The following is a 24,177-nucleotide window of genomic DNA, read 5'->3' on the forward strand; positions in this document are numbered from 1 at the left end:
AATTGTTTACACTTATTTAAAAAAAAAATCATTTTCTCGTTTTTATTTCATATCGGAAACGTTTTCCGTTTTCATTTTCGTGCAAACTAAAGTATACTTATTGGGTTTATCCTTTATGTAGGCAAAGTGCACTATAATATTTAGAGTTATTTTTAAAATTTCTAAGGTCCATTATCTCAAAGTTAATTGGCAAAAAATCTGATGAATAAAGATAACACTAAACTCAGACCATAAAAGTTAAGTTTTTTGAAAGTAAGTTAAGATATTTAAAATTATCTCTAAAATTCTCAAACTCAAATATCTCAAATTAGTGCACGGTGAATTTGTGCACCAAAATTATCTCCAAAACTTTTGGGTTCAATTATCTCATGTTGCATTAATAAGGGTGAAGTTATTTGAAATTTGGATCATCAATTACATCTTGTAAGACTTACCCCTTAATTCTGGACTGAATGAAAAAACATGTGTCATCTCCTATTAATTATCAATAGAAATATGCGACAAGATGAGATTTACAACAACAATATTAATTGCCGACCAACCAACCAACCATGACAGATAAACAATGTTGCAAATGACAATCCTTTGTGATAACAAGAACACAAAATCCTGCACCATAACCCGGCCGGACTGTCCCAGTGGCCTTAATATTACCATTAGGCAGGGGCAACTGCCATCGGTTAGATGTGGGCGGCAGTCATCGGCCTGGGTCTGCTCCTAAAGTTGCATTTGCAGGCAGCCAGCCAACGGGAAGAGGAGAGCTTTGTAGAACCCTAATTCTAATTGTTCGGGCTCAAGGATTCAGGATATTCCAGCTCTTTTCCATGTGTAATGGCAGGGGAGCAGATAACTTAAGAAGGCTATCAAGTTCTGTAAGACGCTCACAATCTGACGATATCAGCTGCACTTTTGCCAAAGCCCTAGCCACGTCGGGCAAAATCATCTCCTTGCAATGAAGGTGCAAATAGGGCTGCTTTTCGAGAATACTTCCATTCTCCAAATCAAGGCCAAAAGGAGGAGGAGGAGGAGGAGGAGGTCGTCTCACAGTCGGATCTCTTCCTAAGTTAGAACAAGGCACCGAAGGAAGAAGTTTCATTTTCCGATGAGCTTGCCACCCGTATTTGTAGTCTCCTACAATCGGTGTACCCAATACCTCGGCACAATGTACTCGAAGCTGTAATCAATCAGGAAAGGGCCTCAGTTGAGAGATGTAGGCACTGAGATCAGGAGAAACAGAGGTGTCATCCATACCTGGTGCTTTCTACCAGTGAGAGGGGACAGCTCCAGCCATGTGTAACCTGCAGTTTCACAACTGAAATAAGCGTCTCAGAAGATTATGAGGTGAAGACTACTACTAGTAGCCAAGCTCCTTGGAAAACTCTCATATCTCGAGTCACTCATCACTTGCAATGCATGGCCTGATTACTTCAGTGACTGGACCACCTAATGAGTGATAGCCGCGCTACCGAGGCAGATTAGGTGCAACTATTTTAAGCATTTGGCTTTCATATATTCATACAAAGTGCATGAATAAACAAAAAGCAAAAGTCTCATCATCCAACTTGAGCAGTACTCCCCCCCCCCCCCCCCCCCCCCCAATATATATATATATATATATAAATATGCTATCAATTAGCCAATGTATATTCTGAAATATGCTATTTTTTTTTTTGGGAGGGGGGGGGGGTGGTCTTATTCTATCAATGCACAAATTTACCAGGATAAGACGACTTGATCACACGATACTCTGTTATGGCATGCTGAGATGACATCACTTCGAGATTGCCAACAGCAGTTATTCTTTCAGATTTTCCATTGTCCACTATCACCTGAAATAGTCACTAGTAAAACATTTAAAACTGAAGCTGCTCATTTATGCAAATAATAGGTTCTTACTTTTCACACTGCAAGAGGAACCTGTTTTAATTTTCTTATAATTATCTCTCCTGACATGAGCATAATATAAGAAAATTGGGTTAAGAGATATAGAAGATGAGAGTTGATCATAAAGCATTTCCTTGCTTGTAAATAGGAATGATTGATTTCTTCAGTATTCCTTTCATCCCATACTGAAGATTCAGAAGGCAACCACTATTCTTCCAGGTCAGAGTTGAAGTACAAATAATGTACTAATACCCTTTCCATGCATAAAAAAAGAGTTTGGATGACTCACTAATTTGTATGAACATGCAAAGTACCCTTCCATAAGCATCAAATAAGCAGTATTACCTGTAAGTATAAGGCAGTATAATATACATCAAAACATGTCTGAAAAAATACTGATTTCAATCTCACACAACGTAGGCCTTCCATAAGATCAACGATTTGCTTTCCCAGAGGGGGAAATTTGTTGGAAAGATGGAAAGCTTTCTTCCAATTGGTGAAATGTTCCTATCATGCCATATCACTGGTATCAAATATTTTTGTACTAAAATATAGAAATCCAGCCAATCAGTGCCAGAGGCAATATGTAACCAAGTCTCCAATGGTATCAAATATTTTTGCCACCCATATTTGTAGTCACCATCAGTGTACCCAATACCTCAGCGCAATGTAACCAAGTCTGAGATGCACTAGTAAAGTTAAACACACACACACCAAGGCAAATGGTTATTCTCATGAGGCAAAATGTAGCTACAGATACATGTTATGTTTATATAATCAAATTCCCAAATTCTGAAGGGGAGGGGGGGGCAGCGACAGAGCCAAGGTTTTGGTTTAGTGGGGGCGAAATTAAATATAAAAAATATAATTTTAAAAATAAGATAATAATGATAATATTAAAATATTTTTTTTTTTACAATTATTCGTTACAATTTTTTACACTAGAAATTGCAATTGTTCAAGAAAGTTACATTGATTATTTGAATCTTTAGATTCGTCATGACCATGAAAGGCTAATTCTTGTCATAGAATAAATCAAACACAATCAATTGATGCATTTAGATGAATTCGATAATCACACATTATTTGTTTTAACTGCCTGAAGAAAACTATCTCAATATTTTGCTCTTGATTCATTAAAGTTTTACAATTATTTCGAGATTAATTGTGTGCACTATTAGCATCTCTAACATAACTTAAAGTCTATATTTTTTTTTTAAATTACTAAACCCTTCTTTCATGAAAGAATCACTATCTCCTTGTTTTCTATTATTTGTTTTAAAAAGATAACAGTATAAGTAAAATGCAACATCTTTGCTTATACTATATTCCATTCAATCACCGAATTCATTAAACCAAACTGGAATGAATCGTCTTGATTTTGAGATTGACACAGACCTCTTTGCAAGTAGACTTTTCTAATTTGATTATGAAAATTAACATTGTAATCCATTATTGTAGTTCTTAACTCGAGATTTATAGGAATTTATGCAATATCAATTTGCTCAATACTTGCTTTGTTAATTTATTTATTTTCTTTTATATAAATTTGCTCCATACTTGATTTCTTTGTTTCATAATTTTTTTCAATACTTAATTTTATTTACATCATCATTGTAAAAAAATAAAATTATGAGCAAATTGTAAAAAATGTTGTGAAGGTTACTAGTAGGCCATTATATACTTGCTTTCTTCAGTACTTTATCTTTTGTATTTCTAGTTGTAAAATATAATATAATATTTTTATTTTTAGTAATAAATTATTATAAAAAAATATATATATATATTTTTAAATCTGGCCCCCACTAGGCCTCAGGTGGACCCGCCCCTAAGGGAGGGGGAACAAAAATCTTGTCCAAATAGTAAACCAAGAAGGTTAAACAACAATTTGTTTTTTCTTTTTTTTTTTTTTTTTTTTTGGGGGGGGGGGGCGCGGGGCACAACTGCCTTAATTTAAACCCATTTAAGGGAAAAACAAAATAACCAAAATGCATTTATGTTGTACTGATACCCTTCACTTTAGAAGACCTCAGTGACAATGACAATATCCAATAACCTTCGTATAAGCACTGACTCAAAATTGTTACTATCAAAACGCCGGATAAAGAACTCCACACAGGAGAAAAGCGGAGGCAATCCCTTCGATAAATTGAAAGCCAGACCAAATTGTTTACAGAGGTTATGGGGAAATCAAGCAACCAAAATAATAAATAGAAACCAAGTTGTTATGATTTTGGATGGAAAACAAACTACAATCAAACTATCAACCACACAAACAAATACAGAAATTTAACGTGAAAAACTCAAATCAGGAAAAATTACAGGCAAAAAGAACAAAATATCACTAAGCGGATATTGTTACAATAATTCCAAAATACTGAGCACCTATTTATAGAGCTAAACTCATCTGAAAATATACACAAGAAATTATATCCTAATTAAAATCAAATTTGTCATTTTAATCACAGTCAAATTCGAAGTTCTAATCACAGTCAAATTAGGAATCTCAATTACAAATGAATTTGGATTTTGAGTTACACTTATCACACAAGTCATGTAGATTGTTGCCACAGAACTTCATTCAGAATGGCAAATAGAAGAAAAACAAGCTGACAAACAATATGCAGCCCATTCAAGAAGAGAAAGAGCATCGGGGGTGTTATGTGATAGTAAAATTTCATTAAAATTGAAAGGAAAATTTTATAGGACAACTATAAGACTAGTCTTGCTGTATGGCTCAGAATGTTGGGCAGTCAAATACCAGCATGAGCAAAAGACGAATGTAGCGGAGATGAGGATGTTAAGATGGATGTGCGAACATACAAGAAATGATAAAATTAGAAATGAAGTTATTCGTAATAAGGTAGGAGTAGTGCCAATCGAGGAGAAGATGAGAGAGACTAGACTAAGATGGTTTGGTCATGTGAGAATGAGACTAAGAGACGCTCTTGTAAGGAGAGTTGATGAAATGGAACAATTAATCACAAAAAGAGGTAGAGGTAGACCCAAGAAGACTTTGGGAGAGACATTAAAATTTGATATGAAATATATGGATCTAAATGAGGATATGACAAAAAACAGAAATACATGGAAGTCTAGAAATACATGGAAGTTTAGAATTCATGTAGCCGACCCCACATAGTGGGATAAAAGCTGGATATGTTGTTGTTGTTGTTGTTGTTGTTTATTCAAGAAGAGAAAGAAAACTTCCATTGTCTAATAACATGGGTCAATAACTAATCATAACATTGGTGGAGGTGTCTAAGCTAAAATAATGCAAATGACAGGAAAGGTCCATATTAAGGAATATTAGGAACCACAGATAACACAGAAAGGTTCTATCATAAATCATATTAAGGAATGTCAAGCAACTGGCATATAGAAATAAGTCATTTTGCTTTTTTGTGTGCATATGTAAGCACATGTGTCCATTAAAAGGAGACAAGACTGCTGCTTCCATCAAGAAGATGCAGTAGGGATAGAATGCCACCTTGACAGTGAAAAATGCTTTTCAATCTTGAAGCATAGAGTGCAAGGAAACCCACTAATTCAAGATCTTTCAAGAAACAAACACTAACCTTTTTTAGCGGCACCGAGATCAGTCCTTCAGGATGTCTAGGGGACCCAATGACAAGTGCCCAATACCTCCTTTGCAAGATCCGTTTTCTGTTGTTTCCATTCTAAAAAAGGAGAATATCATCAGACTTAAACCATAATTCCCAATACAGACAAAGAAGAACAGGAAAATTACACACATCATTTGATGCCCCATGAGTTCTCTCTCGGAAGATAGAATGCAACACAGTAGTACTTGTTTTTGTCCTCCCCATCACCAAAATACCACTACTATCTCTATCAAGTCTGTGCACCTAACAAGCACCAAAGTCACAATAATTATATGCTCATAGGCATAATCTAGAATAATTAGCATCAACAAACTAAAGAGGGATAAGCATTAGAACATGGCATTACGTAGATGCATATAATAGATCAAAATAGAAATTTTGCTTAGCATTCACATTGTTCTGTGCTTTGTACATTAACAACAAAGTTGTAGTTCAACCACCTTTATACACATACAAGTACTCAAACAAATGAATAGAAGACATATGTGTGCATCACTAATAGTTCAAAATATTAATCAGCCCAATAATGTATATCAAAGTCTATAACACTAGCCACATGTGGTAACAATTCTTTTATTTGGAAGAGAGGCATATAACTCAACAAAGGTGCACCAACACCAACAGAACAAGAGTAGACAAAACAAACAAATTTGTGGGGAATTAACAAATAACAACAACAACAACATATCCAGCCTTTATCCCACTATGTGGGGTCGGCTACATGAATTCTAGACTTCCATGTATTTTTGTCTATTGTCATATCTTCATTTAGGCTCACACACTTCATATCAAACTTTAATGTCTCTCCCAAAGTCTTCTTAGGTTTGCCTTTACCTCTTTTTTTGACTAGTTGTTCCATTTCATCAACTATCCTCATAGGAGCGTCTCTTGGTCTCCTTCTCACATGACAAAACCATCTTAGTGTAGTCTCTTTCATTTTCTCCTCGATTGGCACTACTCCTACCTTATTACGAATAACCTCATTTCTAATTTTATCTTTTCTTGTATGGCCACACATCCATCTTAGCATCCTCATCTCCGTTACGCTCGTCTTTTGTTCATACTGGTATTTGACTACCCAACATTCTGAGCCATACAACAAGACTGGCCTTATAGCTGTCCTATAAAATTTTCCTTTCAGTTTTAATGGGATTTTTTTTTTTTTTTTGATCGAACGGTAAATATATAAAGATCAAAAGAAACTGTACAAGTACACTGGGCATACCCAGGGATACAATCATTGACCCAAAGAGAGGGCCTCAAAATGAATCAAAACATGAGGATACAAAGAAAAAGTAGCTCTGTATACTTGTGTTTTGATCCTACGAATGACAGTGTCAATACAAAGCCTCTGGTCTTCAAAAATCTTCCTATTCCTGGTGTTCCAAAGATAGTAAACGGTGTAGGCAAGAGCGATCCTCTTAACCTTGGCTTGCCACGACGATCCTCGAGCTTCCTTCTTTAACCACTTTAAAGCACTAGGAATAGTGCTCATGAGCCTCGATATGTCCAGCTATAACACCTCTGATGCATTTCTCCATTTTAGCCAACTTGCCTTAATTCTATGCGTGACATCTTCGTGAATTTCTCCATCTTTTGAATCACTAATCCTAAATATCGAAAATGATCTTTTCTTTGTAAGATTTGGTCTTCCAATTTTATTATAACATTCTCTACTCTTGCATTCTTACTAAATTTACATTCCATATATTCTGTTTTCCTTCTACTTAATTTAAATCCCTTAGACTCTAAATTGTTTCTCCACAACTTAAGCTTAGTGTTCACTCCCTCTTTTGTTTCATCCACCAACACTATATCATCTGCAAATAGCATACACCATGACACCTCTGTCTAAATGCGTTTAGTGAGTTCATCCACTACTAAAGCAAATAAGTATGAACTTAGTGCAGAACCTTGATGTAGTCCCATTGTAATTTTAAACTGTTCAATATCCCCTCTACATGTTTTGACCCTTGTCTCTGCACCGTGATACATGTCCTTAAGAGCTTGTATATAGGCTATTCGGACTCCTTTCTTCTCTAAAACCCTTCATAATACTTCTCTAGGAACCCTATCATAGGCCTTTTCTAGATCTATAAATACCATATACAGGTCCTTCTGATAATCTCGATACCTTTCCATTAGATGTCTTAGTAGGTATATAGCTTCCATTGTTGACCTACCAGACATGAAACCAAATTGATTTTTCAAGACATCTATTTCTTTTAATATGCCCTCGGGTACTTTCTGTTATCTTCTAATTTGATAACATCTCTTCATTTCACCACCAAGACTCTTTAAGGTTTGGGGCTCTATCATTTGTCTCTCCAAGGACTACCTTTGCTGTGCTTCTCAGGGCAGTAGCAATTTCCCTCCACATTTGATTTGCCTGTCCTCCTCCATTCCATTCCCTTCTACCTCTTAATTTTTCTTTAAAGATTAGTTGTTTCTCCCCTTTTAAATCCCACCACCTAATTTTTGAATTTTGTTTTATATGATTTTTTCTCTTCCAATTTCTTACTTGGACGTCAAGTATCAAAAGTCTATGTTGAGTAGTCAAACACTCCCCCGGTATCACCTTACAATCCTTACAACATAACCGATCCTCTTGTCTCATGAGAAAGTAATCTATTTGGGTGCTTGATGCGACATTTTTATATGTAATTAAGTGTTTGTCCCGTTTTTTGAACCTAATATTAGTTATGATAAGCCCATATGTCATAGCAAAATCTAAAATAGACTTACTCTCATTATTAATTTCCCTGAATCCATACCCTCCAGATACCAATACTAAAATGTAGGACCTACTATCAAATATTTAATTCCACGTAAGATTCCTAGTAGTTCCAAAAGCTTAAATTGTTAGGAAATTGAGCAATGATGTACATCAAGCATTTAGGCCCATGACTTAATTGATTTTGAGATTGAAAGTTGGTTCTGATACCATGTAGGATACTTGTGGAGAAACATGAGGAAACAGAAGAAGGAGAACACATTGGGCTAAGAAAGAACTTTAGAATGAAAGGTCATTCATCTCTTTCTATTATAAACTCCTATGCATATATTCAACACTTCCACATTATGATACAAAATGTTCACATGTAGTTATTAGTATTAAAATAGACCATTACAACATTTATTTTTGAATGTTGTCTAGTAAATGATAAAGCGTTTTCTTAACTGTAACTTAGTAATGATTTATCCCTTCAATAAACTATGAAGAATTTCCCCAATTGTACACGAGGAATATATTTACCTAACATAGACATTTGAACAAAATATATTTTTGCACACTGCACAAACAACATCATCACAAGCCTTAATCCCAATAGGTCTACATGAATTCTAGACCTCAAGCCCTCTCTATTTATGGCCATATTTTTTGTAAGGCCATTAAATCTCATATTTAAGGATTTTCCACCAAGTTTTCTTTAGTTTTTCTCGGCCTCTTTTACTATAAACTTCCTCCATTTCACCCATTTGCCTCACAGGTAATGCTATCAGTCTTCTTCTCACATGTTTAAACAATCTTAATCGTGACTCTCGCATCTTCTATTTAATAGACACCACTCTAATTTTATTACGTGTGGTCTCATTTCTTATTTTATCTTTTTTTACATAGCCATACATCCATTGTAACATTCTCATCATAATGATGCTCATAGCACACTTTAGCGCTTAATCCCCCAACATTCTAGGTCATAACAAAAATGGTCTTATAGTTGTTCAATAGAAGTTCCCTTTTAGCTTTAAAGGGATTTTATGATGATCACATAAAATGTTACACACTTATTCACTTTAACCATTAAGCCTTAATTTTATGAGTAACATCCTCCATAAATACCCCTTTCTTTTTGGAAAATTAGTCCAAGATATCAAATTTGATCTGTTTTTGAGATAACTAGAATGCAGATCTCCAAGTCTCAGGTTAACTTACATTCCACATCATCCATATATTTTTGCTCATATGTTGTCATCATTGTTCACTAAACAACAAAGAATTTTCTATATCTTAGGAATGACTAATTTATGCAATAAAAAACAAACCATTTTCTCAGTTGTACCAAAGAAATATACTTACTGAACATGGAACTGAACCTTGTTTATTAGATAGGATCCCATCTCTTTAAAACAATTCCCAAGTGGGTAAATATCGCACTTCATATGAAAATTAAAATTTGTGGTGAAAATTTTGATGTCTCAGAGACATTACATGAAAGTAGTGATTTGACACAATAAAATTACTATCACATCAGAATGCAGGCTTGTGAGAGAGAGTATTGCAATCAAGAAGTAAAAGATCATGGCAATTTCGACCTATAACATATATAGAAAAATTGAAATGTACTACATATAAAAAGAAGTTTACCAGTCGAGGGGGTTCTGGATAATCATATCTCAAATAAGTTGCAGCTAATTCATCTAAACTTTTTCTTATGCCTATTCCACCCTGTTAAAGGCATATTAAGTGAATTTCAAAACTCAACAGCCACAATTGGATAGAATAGAAACAAATATGTATGGTATGTGGATGGCTAACCTGCACAGGCATTCCGGGAGGTTTATTCACAACAACAATCGCTGCATCCTGTATACAGATATATATTAGTGCCCATGCTGAGATAGAAAGAACACAGTGTAGGCATGTCAAACAGGTTGCGCCTGCCATTTAGCCCTGATTTAATGAGCTTAGACAACCCAGCTCGTTATAGAACAGGCCAAGCTGAGCCATGTCGGCCCATTGGGCTCCTGGGCCAGGCCAAGCCTAGGCTTGCGAGCCCTAACAAGCCGAGCCCAACAAAAGCTTGCCAAGCCACCCCATTTTTAAAATAATTTTAAAAATACATTTATTTAATTAATGACAAAGATATAAAAATATTTTCAAAAATGCAAATTCCTAAACTTTAAAATAAAAATTTAGAACTTAGAAGTTAAAATGTTTGAAAATTAAAACTTTTAACTGTTTCCAACAATCCAATCCCACTTTAAAACTATATTAAATTTTATAAATGTTTAAAAGTTATAAAAAAAATACTTCATATTTCGAATCCAAACTCCAAAAGTCCAACCATCTAATGTTCCTTATTCGAGATTTATATATTTAGAATTTTTTTAAGGTGATTATGGTTTTTTGTGTATGACATAATTTTTTTTGTAAAAAGTGTAAAATTGTGTATGAGATATAAATTATTTGAGATTTATTGAATTTGTGACATTGTCTATATAATTTTTAAAGTATTTAGAGTTATTAAACTAAATATCAAAAATTCAAATTCAAAATTGCATTATTTATAATTTTATTTTTTTATAAAATCAAAATTCAATCAAGCCTGGGCCCTATATAAAGGGGCGGGCTGAGCCTGGCTCATCACAGGGGGCCACCCGACCTGTTTGGCATCTCTAACACTGTTTGCTGACATCACAAGGCAGACAAAAAGCCAAACTACCAGCACCTTATGCAACTCAAGGCTGCAGATAAAGTCCTCTTCTTCATTGGAAAAGCACTCAGGTTTCCTGGAAGGTAACTCTTGAACAGTTATAGGAAGACATATCCGATCCCCTAAGTTCATTGAATCCTTAGCCGCCACCTTCCAGCAATGCAAATATCACATGAAATGGTACTTGATTCCATGATTACTGTCAAGAAACAATTAAAAAAAATCTATTTTTGCCTATAAGAAATCGATACTCTTAAGCACCCAAGAATAAGTTATGTATTGAATTAGGAAAATAATCATGTGGTACCCTTCTAAGTTGATGCTCATATGTTTTAGCGCCCAAATCAGAGCTCAACATGGATCCAGATGATTCTCTTCGAACCTGCAGGATGGCACATGGTAAAGAAAAAAGAAAACAAAATTCCACATGATGAGAATTTGAACAAACTCTTATTTCCAAACATCATGGTATTTGATAACCTTGCCCTGTTATTCCCAAAAACTAAAAGTTTATATAAGTGAAAGTTCAATCAAGGATGTTTTCACCATATTGTGTTTCAATTTTGACAAACATTGAAGCTACTGCAATAACTAAAGTCCAGCACTCTGGTTCTTCAAAATATGGGAGGAAGCAACAGGGGGTCAAGATCAAATTACAAATGACAATCCTTCATTTACAAAAACATGAGATCAACAAATGAAACAACCTACCATATTTGCATCATGATGTAACTATTAACCATAGACCAATGTTAATCAGTCAGCAGCAGACTACGCTACATGAACACTTCAGTTGGAGAACAGAATCTGTCTGACATTTCTAGCAGGACATGCATCATAAATATACCTACTTGGTAGAATTATATATATATATATATATAACTTCCATTCCTTGACCCTGGGAAAATGCTTTCTATCTGGACTGGGGGTGGCCCATTGGGGGTGAACACCAGCTCTCTCCAGCCGACTTCTTCCCCCAGTATCAGTACCCTAAACAACACCCTGATAGGCCCCCGGGTCCGCTGGACGTACCAAAGATGATCCAAGGGGCAGGGATAGTAGAGTAAATTGGTTGGCTAGCATAACAATCAGCCATGTGCGGAGGGGTAGAGTTGGAAATCGCTGGTTTGTGTAACAAACCAGCAGGTGCGAATCCAAATTCGGTTCATAAAGAGCGGAGAAAATTGTAGGGGGATAGGCTGATTTTGGATATAGTTTTTTTAGTTAGTTAAGGGCCTCTCGAATACCTAGTTTTCCTTTGTAATTCCGATCGGAGTTGGTGAATTGAATCAAAGTTTAAGTGAATTTTATCCCTGGTACTCATCACACCCCCAGAAAAGAGACTAATTAGTAATTTTATGTAAAAATTTTAATTGTTACATAAAATACTTAGGCAATTTAAGTTTGAATAATAAAAACTTACAAATATATTTTATAATGTATTTTTAGTCTATATAATTTATTAATTTATTCTAAAAATAATATAGTAAAATATTAAAATTTGCAAGTCCCCTCAAGTAAGAAGAAAAGTGATATCATATTAAATCACACTTCGTCTACACAAGTTACGTTTGATTGCAATTATTAGCTGTACTAAGAACACCATTTGCTTAGTACCTATAAAACTCATAAAGAATTGAGAAACATGTATTAGAATTTTTATTTATGATTATTAGGTTGTATATTAATTTCTTACCTCCCGAGTCAAAACTCATATTTTAACTTAAAGTTCATGCAATGAAGCATTAAACTAATCTAATAAATTTTATGAACCCTTTTGAGAATAAACATTTGGGCATTCCTTGCCACTTCTCAGTCAAATCTGGGCATGTATCTATATGGTGCCAACACGCCCACTCCGCCACTCTAATGCAAACTCAAAACTGCTGAACTGTAGAACTTCGGCACTAATTCCTCTATTAGACAAGGAATTGAGGAAAAACAGACCCCGTTCTACCTAGACGCTTCAATTGCCATACTCTACCTAACCTTTTAAACTTGTTCCAGTCCTTAAAATAACTTGTATAATCCAAACCGAATTTTAGTAAATAGGAGGTTTTGATGGATAGAAAAATGATTCGGTAGAACGACCCCAAAGCTTGAAGAGTATCCTGCAACCAACAGATTCCTTCTTCTTTTTGGTATTCAGCAATTGTTATTCAGCGAAGTGGGATGATTACTCTTCGAAAACAGGTATATCCTATTGTAATCAATTACAAATCTACTCGACGGGCACGAGAGCTACAATCGACTTCGTATCTCAAATTCTCGTTTCAAATTAAACACACAGATAATTATAATGGCGCGAGCTTCAGTTGAACACAGGATTGATTCTTATAATATTGTATGAGACAGCGGATTAGGGTTAGGGTTTAGACCTGTCTGAGGCGGAATAGCTTCTGCACAAGAGACCTTGGAAGCTGCGGGCAGCACCGTAGTACCCACTTTATTGCCGTCACCTTGGGATCGCCTTTATTCTCGGAACCGAGGCCGGCGAGCTCCTTCCCGAGCTCAGCGCCGTCGATAGTCGAACTGAAAGGAGGTAAGGTCAACCACTCGCCTTTCTTCTTCTCCTTTTTGCTTTCCATGGCATCGTCGAGGGTGGTGGAGAATCGAGATTGGCAATGCCGAAAGGCTGAAGTAAGGGCCCTGGAGCGGCGAGAGGTGGCGATGGAGAGGGACGACCAGTAGAGGGCGCGGCGGAGAAGGGCGGCGGAGGGAGGCATTTTGGAGGGGCTTTTGGATTCCGGCGAGGGTTTAAGAACCGGGTAATTTGGCGGTGGGCGGATAATTGACGGGTTTGGACTGCTTAAAAAGGGTTCCACACGGCCCAAAATGATTTTGGGCTTTACATATCGGCCCAATAATTAAGGCTGGCAAAAGAGTAATTTTGTTCTTTACTTACTATTATTATCCAATGGAACAATGATTTTTGGTTAGAATTAGACAAAATATGTCCAATCAAATAATTAATGAGGCTAATTTTTTCTATTTTTTCCTTTACAAATTTGAATAGCCTAAAAACTAATTGGTAGAATACATTTGAATAGGGATGAACAATATTTCGATTAAACCAAAATAATCGAATTAAACTGGTTGAAATTATTGATTTGGTTCACTTCAAATTATAGGTTGCTATGTTTGATTTTCAAGTTTAACATTTTTATTAATATTTTACATTGATCTTTTATATTATGTATTATATTAACATAAATATATAAATATTAATACATAATATCAATAAAAATATTAAACTTAAGTGTTCAAATAGCATTTTCATGTTTCTAATTAATAGATAAGTACCGAAATGACATCTACAACAATTTACTTTCTTTTCTACTAGTAACAATTTGCATCTTCCTACAATCATTCCCCTTCTCTGAGTGTCTGCATTCATTTTTGATAACACCGTTCATTATCATTTACTAGCAAGCGCTTGAGCTCAAGTTCGAGTTTTAAGACTCAAGCTCAAACGTATAAACTAACTCACCGAGTAGAGCCTAATGGGCAAGTAATGATTATTTCTCATTAATTATCAATAAGCATGTCCCTTAAATAATCAAATGGTAAATATAATCCACGTTGTCATGTTATGCGAAATCAAGATAATTATTACTTCTAAAACAAAGATTAGGATGATTAGGTGTAGCGGTATCTTTAAATCGTTTCATACTCATTCATACTTTCTATATTTTCTCAAGACTATATTAAGTCTTTTTTACTTATGATTAGAGAGTTTTTTTTTAAAAACATATTTAGGATAGATACAGATCTAATGATCCTGTTTGACTCATATACATCAATTACCATGCATCTAAATTTAGGGGTGTTCAAAAAAATCGATGCACTGCGGAAATCGACCAAACCAAACCGAACCGATCGATTTTTTTTTTTTTTTTTTGCGGTCCAAAATGGTTTGGTGGTTGTACAAATTGCACGGTTTGCAGTTTGTATGATTAATCGCCCAAGAAAATATAAAAAATATATATATTATTATAAAAATCACCCCAATAGCCCCTACAACCCTTATTATTATAAAAATCACCTTATATTTTTATAATAATATATAACAAGTTTATAATAATATATAACTATTATAATTGCCAAAGATTATAAAAATTTATAATAATATATAATTATTCTTTCTAATATTTTTATAATATATTATATGTTGTCAATAGTTATTTTCAAATCGCGATAAATCGCACCAAACCAGACCGCAAATGAGGTGCAGTTTGGTGTGGTTTGGCCGCACCCAAACCAGACCGGTCTGGTTTGATTAGAAAATCGTACTAGTGATTTGACTTGTTGAAAATGGTTCATATCGGCCAAACCACACCGTGCACACCCCTATCCAAATCTATATTTTTATTTATGTACTTTCATATGTTTTTTATATAATCATTCAAATTTTTTATTATTTCAATTACACTTACAGACATACATTTTTGAGTCAATTTAACTCATATATTTTAAACTTTTTTTTGTGTGTCAATCTAAACTTTTCATTATTTCGATTATACTCTTAGATTTATATTTTTCAATTAATTTAAGCTTTGTACTTTGACGTGAATAGAATATAATATGTACTTCTTCATCTCACTTTACCTTTTAATTTTTTTATACATAAAAATGTATAGATTAAATTGACTCAAAAATTAAATTTAAAGATATAATTAAATAATACAAATTTTAAATAACTACATAAAAATATAGAAACAAAAATATATAATTGGCGGTCACCACTCTCAAAATTTTGCTAGCTTGGGGAAAATGTTATTCGCACGTTAGAAATCAAACTCCATTGGAATGTGATTTTTTTTTTTTTATCAATTTGTAGGGTAAGAATAAGACCACCCTTGGCTTTGGTGGTGTCATTTTCTGGGATTGCGTGGCTGCATATGGAGGCATGCATATTAGTGGTGGGGGTCTTCACCCACTTAACATATCCTAATTTAAATACAGAGTCATTATATTTTGTGTCACGCTTAATAAAATTTTATGTAAAATTATTATTCAAATATTATAATAAATTTATTAATTAAGAATATTAATAAAACATCGTTGCTAATCCGTTTGGACTCTACAAGAAAAGAAAAGAACAATTAAAGAATACACTAAAGGCTTGAATGACATATTAAAATTATGATTCTTATAAATAATATTTATCATATTATTTTATTATCCGTTACAATTATAATTTTTATAGATAATATTTATTTTTTCGCAGAATTTTTGAAAGTATTTTAAATATCGAAATTATTCTACTTGCTTTTTATTAAAAAAAAAAAAAACCAATCAAGAGGAATTTTACATATTTTTAGCTCAAAAAAATTATTTTGGACTTTAGACTTTTTTTAATCTTTAATGGGCTTGTGTTGTGCCTATGACATATCGTATAATATTCAGTAACAATGTGCTATATATTTATTTACACAATAATTAATTTTATGCAAAATTACTTATATCAAAATGATGTCACAAGTTGGTATTTCAAAATTATTGCCTTTTTAACCATATAATATATGGCAATTCTGGCTCCCAAAAAAACTTTTAGCAATTCTATTTCAATTAATTTAATTAAATATAATTTTATCTAACGTCTAAAATTAATTTAAGAGGTATGTGTCATTGCTAATATGACACATGACCTATCATAAAAAAAATATATGAATGAGACTTATATGCAGGTATATAAGTGGGACTTACATTTATAATCTTATTTTTTATTTTTTCTATAAGTGTATATGTGGTCCAACTTATATATTTTTTTATAACAGGTGGCGTGTCACGTCAACAATGACACACGCATCTCAAATTGATTTCAGATATTAGATAAAATTATATTCAATTGAATCAATAAGATACAATCATCAAAATTAAAACGATTAGATAAAGTTACAAAGTGGCGAAAAAGTTTAGGTTATTTTTCCAATTTACCCTTCAATTATTGTATCATACAGCCCATATTTCTCTAAGATAAATTGATGGGCAACCATTGTCATCATTGTTACAAATTTTAATTTTGACAAGCAATGTCAAATAGATAAAAACAAAGAAGAAAATTAGTTCTTTATTCATCTTTATTTTACAAGCTTGAAACTATAGTGTAACACAGAAAGGCACTAGAAAAGATTATTCAATTCACAATTTGGTTAATTAATTGCAAAATCATGGATTTTGATCATCTAAAAATGCTAATGGAGATTAATAATAACTCTTACATTTATGGAATTCAATAACATATTCAATATTTTTATAATAAAGTATTAAATGAATTAATGACGTGGGATTAGGTTATTATAAACTCTAATATTTTTTATTTTTGATGTGGTCGTTAACTCAGAGATTAATTAGACCCAAATTAATTTTAAATGCAGTTTTTAACTCGCATTAATCATAATAGTCTTTGATATAATTTATAACATTAAAATCCCATTTAAAAATATTGATTAATAATAATCTTGAATTCATGAAATTAAGTAATTTTATACCCAAGGTTTCCTTGATAAATTAGTGATATAAAATTAAGTAATTGTAACTTAGAAACAAGAACCATCCTTTAAAATGTCTCACAATTTAGGCTACACGAAAACGAAAACGGAATTGGGGAATGGATAGGATACGAAATAGAAACGAAAACACTGAAAAACACGTAAATAAAAAAAATATAAAGATTTTTTTAAATATAATTTTTAATATAAAAATATAAAAAATAATTATTCAATCAAATATAAACATAAATTTCATAATCCATTCAAGTAAAAATAAATACAAGTTGCTTCTATCTCTAAAGCAATTGTCAAAAGCAAAATTACTTGTATTTTTAACATGATTGTGGAACAAAAATGTGTTTTCAATATTTTTTTTTAATATTGCAAAATGTTGTAGAAAGGTTTCCAAAATTACGAAACGATTCGAAAACTTTTTTTTTTTTTTGTTAATTGACGTTTTGATGTAAGAAATGTTTTAAAAAGGCCGATAATGCCATTTTGATGTTCCCAACATCAAATCTCACAATTACCTTAGAAAAAATAAATTAAATTAAATCTCTCACAATTGTAGGTAGGAATTATAATAATATGGCATCATTATATTGATGCATTTGGATCATCCAAAAGTTTCTAAACACACTAGATCGACTTTCCTTAAATATATGGTTAATTAATTAGTTGGGTTGTTCTTCCCTTCAATATTAATATCACCTTTTCATGATATAAATAATTACATGACTATGCCTAGCTATTACGAAATTATTTTATATTATGATTGACTTTGTCTACCTAACAACATCACGATAACCATCACCATAAGACAAAGTACAGACTTTAGACCTTAATTAGGATTATTAATTGTAGTCACGTCACCATGAAATATATATCCTCATAGCTATATATATATATGTGTGTGTGTGATACAATTTTAATTTATATATACGTACGTACGTGTCCATTTAATCAATCGAGCAGTATTCAAATCAACTACGCGTGGAGAGGAGTAGCGGCTAAACTTTCATTTGACTTTAACCCTTTGCATAATAAACGCAATCACATACGTAACCTTCGTTGTCACAGACCATAACCAAGCCTGGAGTATCGTTACATGGGTGCCCAATTTTCCAATAAAACAGGCGACAAACCTAAGATATGCACGCAATTAACGGATATCTATATTATATTAATTGGTACATTATAATTTGATTCAATAAGAATTACCAACAGCAGAGATCGATCTTTGCATTAATTAATTATCAACACGGCTACTGCATCAACTGTACGTATACATTTGCCTTTAGCAATGACCATGGCCGTAATTAGGCCTAGGCCTAGGGTTGCGTGTCTTTAACACACCCGTGTCCTTCGCCGCCGGGACTAGGGCCGGAATCCTTGGCAGCTCCGACAGTTTGAGTGTCAGCCCGGCGTCCGTGCCCGATGCCGGGGCTCGGCCCCGAGCTTTTGACGTCCCTGGGAAACCATCCTTTGAAGGGGTAATTATTTTCCGTTCCTGAGGTGCCGAGACTGATCGGCCGGCTAGCTTCTGAACTCAAAATGGAGGAGAGAAGAAGAAGAGGAAGGAGAGAGAGGAAGAGAGAAAATTGCAGGGTTCTTGCCATGTTAATTAATTAGGTAGCTGCTGGCTTGCTTGGCAAGGAGATGAAAAGAATGTCGGGGTTTCTGAGATGGATTTATAGTGCAGCGGAAGGGGGTGGTAATTGAGTATGGTTTTGACTTGGTGAAAGTGCAGCCTTGTTGAATTGGAGATTGAATCGTTTTCACACGAAAAGTTTCCACAGTTTTATGATTTTGACCAATCATGCATGGACGGCCAATTCCATATTGGGAATATTCCAGTTTTTCACGCGGTTATTAAACCTTTTTGTTATTTTAACTACGCACTTAAAAGCTTTTTATTATTTGAATTATATCCTTATATATTTATATTTTTTATTATAATTTTTATGTTTCTTTTATTTTACGCTCTATTCTTTATTTATTTTTTAAAATATCAAAATAGCTAGCCAGCAGCTTTACTAATTCAAAGTTGAATTTGATAATCATTAGCAAGAGTGGAGAATAATCAAAATAATAAAGAAACTTAGTCGTAAGTGGTGTACTTGCTAAATAGTCAAAAAGACGATCTCAAAACTAACTTGTCAAGAGATTATTCAGTATTTAGTAAGCTAACATAGTTGATATAAAACGAGTTAGAGTTTAATATCAATATTGTACGATTTATTATGATTTAAGAAGTTTTTCGAGATAAATTTTGTATGTATTTTTATGAGACAAGAAATTATATAAATCATATAAATAAATGATTGAAGTGACCCATAACTGAAAAAATGATCAGTTTTAGATTCATAAAATGAAAAGTTTAGATAAATATCATAATCGTACAGTCAAGAGGCATTTGATTAATTAGGAGGGATTTTGTGGAGTGCCGCCACCTCTGGCTCATGGCAGGGGAGGGAACAAACGTGTTACATTCGCTTGAGGAAAACGATGAGTTTGGTGGGGAGAAAAAACATGGACTAAGTTCAAATGGCGACTTCAGGGATGAGAGAGCGGGGGAGGTTTTTAAGAAGGAGTGGCGATAGTCAAAATCTGATAGCACAATAATCCTGTTCTGAACAGTGAACAGGCTTCGTTAGGTTAGGCGGCACCAGCACCCACGCAGTACTTGCCTCAATCTTTCGTGATGATATAACTTCCTTTACGATACACAATAATTAAAATATTTTAAATATTATTTATGACTTCGCTAATTATGAGAATAATTTATTTTTTATAAATTTATATTTATATTTAATTTTAATAATTAAGTCTAAATTAGTTCAATTATATATAATAATTTTATCTAACATATAAAATCAATTTAGAGAGAACATATTTACATTGATTTAATATATCAAGTTTCATATAATAATAATATTGATAGGAGTCACATGTACACACAAGTAAAAAATAAAAAAAATATAACTTATAAAAAAATAAATAAATTATGTATTAGTTACATTTTTTTATTACTTATGTGTATATATGAGTCCTCTATAAATATTACTATTGTATGATAAAATTATCATGAATACACTTCTTATAAATCAATGAATAAAATTGCATCTAATTGAATTAATTTGAAACTAATTATCGAAATTGAAATGATTGAATAAGATTATAAATTCATGAAAATAATTGTATTATTTTTATGATTGGCCTTATTTATAAACATTGTGTACTAATTCAGTATAAAATATTGGATTATATATTTGATGGTCTAATTTAAACTTAAATCAATATTAATTAAATTTTAAAATAAAAATTAAATTAAATTAACCTGAGGACATTACATTACCCAATTTAATTCTCGAGACTACTTAACCTATAAATACTCTTAGGCCAAATTCATATTTTTGTTGTTGTATTTTTATATTTTTTTTTATGATCATTCGAATTTTTTATTATTTTGATTGCATTTCTAAACCTAATTTTTGAATTAATTTAACCTCTATACTTTAATATCTTTTTAGTATAGCAACTCAAACTTTTCACTATTTCAATTACACCCCTAAAATTTTATTTTCGATTCAATTTAATCCTTATACTTTTATGTGTAAAAAAAATAATAAAATGAGATGATAAAGTACACGTCACACTTTATTCATGTCAAAATGCATAAGTTAAATTGATTTGAGAATACAAATTCATAGATGTAATCAAAATAATGAAAAGTTTGAGTTATCATATAAAAAAAATTAAAACTATAAAAATTAAATTGACTCGAAAATTGTAAATTCAGTAGTATAATCAAAATAACGAAAAAATTAAATAATTATATTAAAAAATATATATAAATATGTAAATAAAAATATAAATTTCGCTTACCCTCTCCCCCACAATGTGAGATCGACACGAAATATATATATTTAAAAATTTAAAACCCATAAAGTGAAAATGAAATGTGGTTCAGAGGGGATGGATTGAACTCTTCAATGGAAGGATGTGGACGACTTCAAGGTCACGGGGAGGATCCGTAATTGGGAGGATTGCTTGAAGTGATGTTGACCCTATCTATCTATTTATGGATCTATGGGAAACCTTAATGGAATGTTGTGCATCAACAAGCAACCTACTCATAATGGCAATGTTAATCTGGCACAATTAGTAAACAAGAAATCTATTAGAAAATCACTTTTCATCACTAATCATATGTAATTAATAGGTTAAGAAAACAATTTGGTCAAAGTTTTGGGCCTCCACTCATATCATCAACCCTATAATAAGTGAAGTGTAAAATTAGACTTTTAGGCCGAATCACAATGTGACAATAAGACTCACAAGGACCTAACTGGGATCAAATGTTATTTATCTTTTAATTTAAAGTTAGCCATGATATTAATGTTCTTATTTGGTACACTCCCATATCCTAAGGTAAATAAAAGGTTGAAGTAAAGGAGGGTGTTAATGGGAGGCAATTCCCATTATTTTCTAAGTGTCACAATTAAGAAATCATGCCTCAAAGATGTGGTTACTGTTAGGATGCCATTTTGGTTGGTTAGAATTACAACCCAACTAAGTTTCAACTTTAAACTTGCATGCGGGTATTATTTTTGTACCTTCTTTTTGGCCTTTAGTAAAAAGACTAAAGAAATGTTAATAACAGCTTAGGTTCGTGTGCTCACGAGGGAAATACCCTAGCCAAACAAACCCTAAGATACGAGAACCAAAACTAGCAAAATAATAGTTAAAACGATTACTCACATTTCGAACACTAGAAAAACCACAACAATGAGCCCCCACGATCACTTTAGACAATACTCGAATGAAATGATCACAAGGCGAGGCAGCATGAAACCCCAATCTCAAATCTTGAATTATCCAAAATAAGTCCCCTTTCAAGAAAAAAAAAAAAAAAAGAGGGAGAAATCGAGATCTAATACCCCAAAAAAACACTTGCCAATAGAATCTCAAGTTTTACACAGTCCACACCATAGACAAAAGTAACATGTCAACTTAGAACATTCAAAAGAAACAATCCTCATGATCCCAATCACCATGCTAGTGCCAACTTTTTTAGCACTCAACCTTAAACACAATCCAATTGACTTTTTTTTATGTAATTAAATATACTTAAATCCACATTGACTTTAAAACAGTTTGAATGTAACGCCTCACTCTTCCACCATATTATTGCCTCATAAATTCATGAATATAATTTTTTTTTATTTTTTTTACACATACATCCAAAATATTCCATGAATATCCCTTTTATCCCCATAACCATAATTAAAGTGATTATTCAGAGTTTTGCCTAGAACTTTAATTAAATTGAATCTTATCGCGATGTAATATTAAAAATTAAACACAAAGAAAACATTTTAAACATGAAATTAGAAAATAGACTATCTTTTAAACATCCATCTTCTCTTTCCTCCTTGAAATACATAAATCATTTTGTGACATATTTGAGTATGTCGAATTAGGTGATAAACCATCTAATGACATCTCAAAAATGATTTTTCGTGCATATAAATATATACATATATATGTATAAGGTTCTTACATTCTTTTATGACAAACATAGTAATGATCATCATTTATTGTTTATCAACCGAACCTACGTTGTTTGGTTTAAGGTAAAACACCAATCACCCTTTTGATAGCAACATATCCTTCCCCCATTTATCTTTCAAGTCATAAATGATAATGATATGGCCATATATGCATATTTTTCATTTAAAAAGGATTTTAATGCAATAATCATAAACTTCTCATTCATGCATAAATTTTAAGGACATATCGCAATTCATGCAAATTAAACAGTCTTATGCATAATAAAATGTAAATTGCAAAGTGTTTGTACAATTCAAATGAAATTGAAAAACATGTATTATAAACAGAACAACGAGTCTATATGAAATAACTCAAAAATTTGGGGCAAAAATGTCCTTTGCACAAAAGCCTGGAATTTTTTAAGATTACTACTCATGTTTTGCCCTTTTCTTTATTGTTAGTCTACCCACGACTAATGATGCTTCGGTTAGCCTCCAACCACCAACCTTTCTCATGCTGAAAACCTCCCCGTTGTGCTATCGATTACCATCTACTAGTCTTCATTGTCAAAAATCATCACCAAAAACCACCAAAACTATCGTCGACTTTTTATTTTCTCTAGCGACCTAGCTCACTAGGCTACATTTCTAGCAATCAAAACTTCCTATATATTCTTTTCTTCTTCCTCTCTTTCTTGCTCTCTCTCATTTGGTTCTCCTAGTTTTGAAGAAAACCTCAATCTTTATAATTGATATTTGGTGACCAAAACACACCATCACCTTGTCGGTTAGCTCTACCATTGTCTATTTTTAGTTATTTTTTTGCTTGATTTCTTTGGATTGCACACAAATTTCTTCATCATTCCTAAAGATATGATTGTTTGCAAACAAATTTGAGTGATTGAAACTCATATCCATTCTATCCTTTCATGGTCAAGTGAACACTTAATTGGTTTTTTTAATTTCATTTAGTTATTTTGTCCATCTTTTGGCCTTCAAAATCTTATTTGTTTATGGTAAAACATTGGAGTCAAAAGCACCAACATGCTCTTTTTTCATACCATCTCTAAGCATCATAAAATGGTTTGATCTAATCAATAATTATTTACTCAGTATTTTAGCTCAAAGTGACTTACCCAAACTGATCATCTATGTTGCACGGAAACGGAAACGGGAAACG

The 24,177-nt window shown here is 32.8% G+C and overlaps 1 protein-coding gene across 4 annotated transcripts; it reads right to left on the reverse strand.

The window, feature by feature from the left end:
* Positions 1 to 449: 449 nt before the first annotated feature.
* LOC127802067 (RNA pseudouridine synthase 4, mitochondrial) lies at positions 450 to 13,723 on the reverse strand. Of its 4 annotated transcripts, none has more exons than XM_052337736.1 (11): positions 13,327 to 13,723; positions 11,256 to 11,330; positions 10,964 to 11,098; positions 10,051 to 10,098; positions 9,880 to 9,960; positions 5,640 to 5,753; positions 5,463 to 5,564; positions 2,230 to 2,391; positions 1,718 to 1,829; positions 1,252 to 1,298; positions 450 to 1,174 (listed from the first exon to the last, which is right to left on the reverse strand). In XM_052337736.1, exons 1-11 carry the CDS (start codon positions 13,672 to 13,674, stop codon positions 794 to 796), a joined length of 1,605 nt encoding a protein of 534 aa, XP_052193696.1. In that variant the 5' UTR covers positions 13,675 to 13,723; the 3' UTR covers positions 450 to 793. The 4 variants fall into 4 exon arrangements, with proteins under 4 accessions (XP_052193696.1, XP_052193698.1, XP_052193697.1 ...); XM_052337738.1 differs by having other exon boundaries at positions 10,964 to 11,147; positions 13,327 to 13,398; XM_052337737.1 differs by lacking the exon at positions 2,230 to 2,391.
* Positions 13,724 to 24,177: the final 10,454 nt, after the last annotated feature.

Source organism: Diospyros lotus, chromosome 5 (genome assembly GCF_014633365.1).
Source record: "Diospyros lotus cultivar Yz01 chromosome 5, ASM1463336v1, whole genome shotgun sequence".
Lineage (NCBI taxonomy): Eukaryota > Viridiplantae > Streptophyta > Magnoliopsida > Ericales > Ebenaceae > Diospyros > Diospyros lotus.

Coding starts and splice junctions, on each gene's coding strand:
- LOC127802067 (XM_052337736.1), bottom strand. CDS start 13,674: ATGCCTCCCTCCGCCGCCCTTCTCCGCCGCGCCCTCTACTGGTCGTCC. Junction 11,099..11,255: donor ATGAGCATCAACTTAGAAGG/GTACCACATGAT, acceptor CATTGCTGGAAG/GTGGCGGCTAAGGATTCAAT. Junction 10,099..10,963: donor GCAGCCTTGAGTTGCATAAG/GTGCTGGTAGTT, acceptor ATCTGTATACAG/GATGCAGCGATTGTTGTTGT.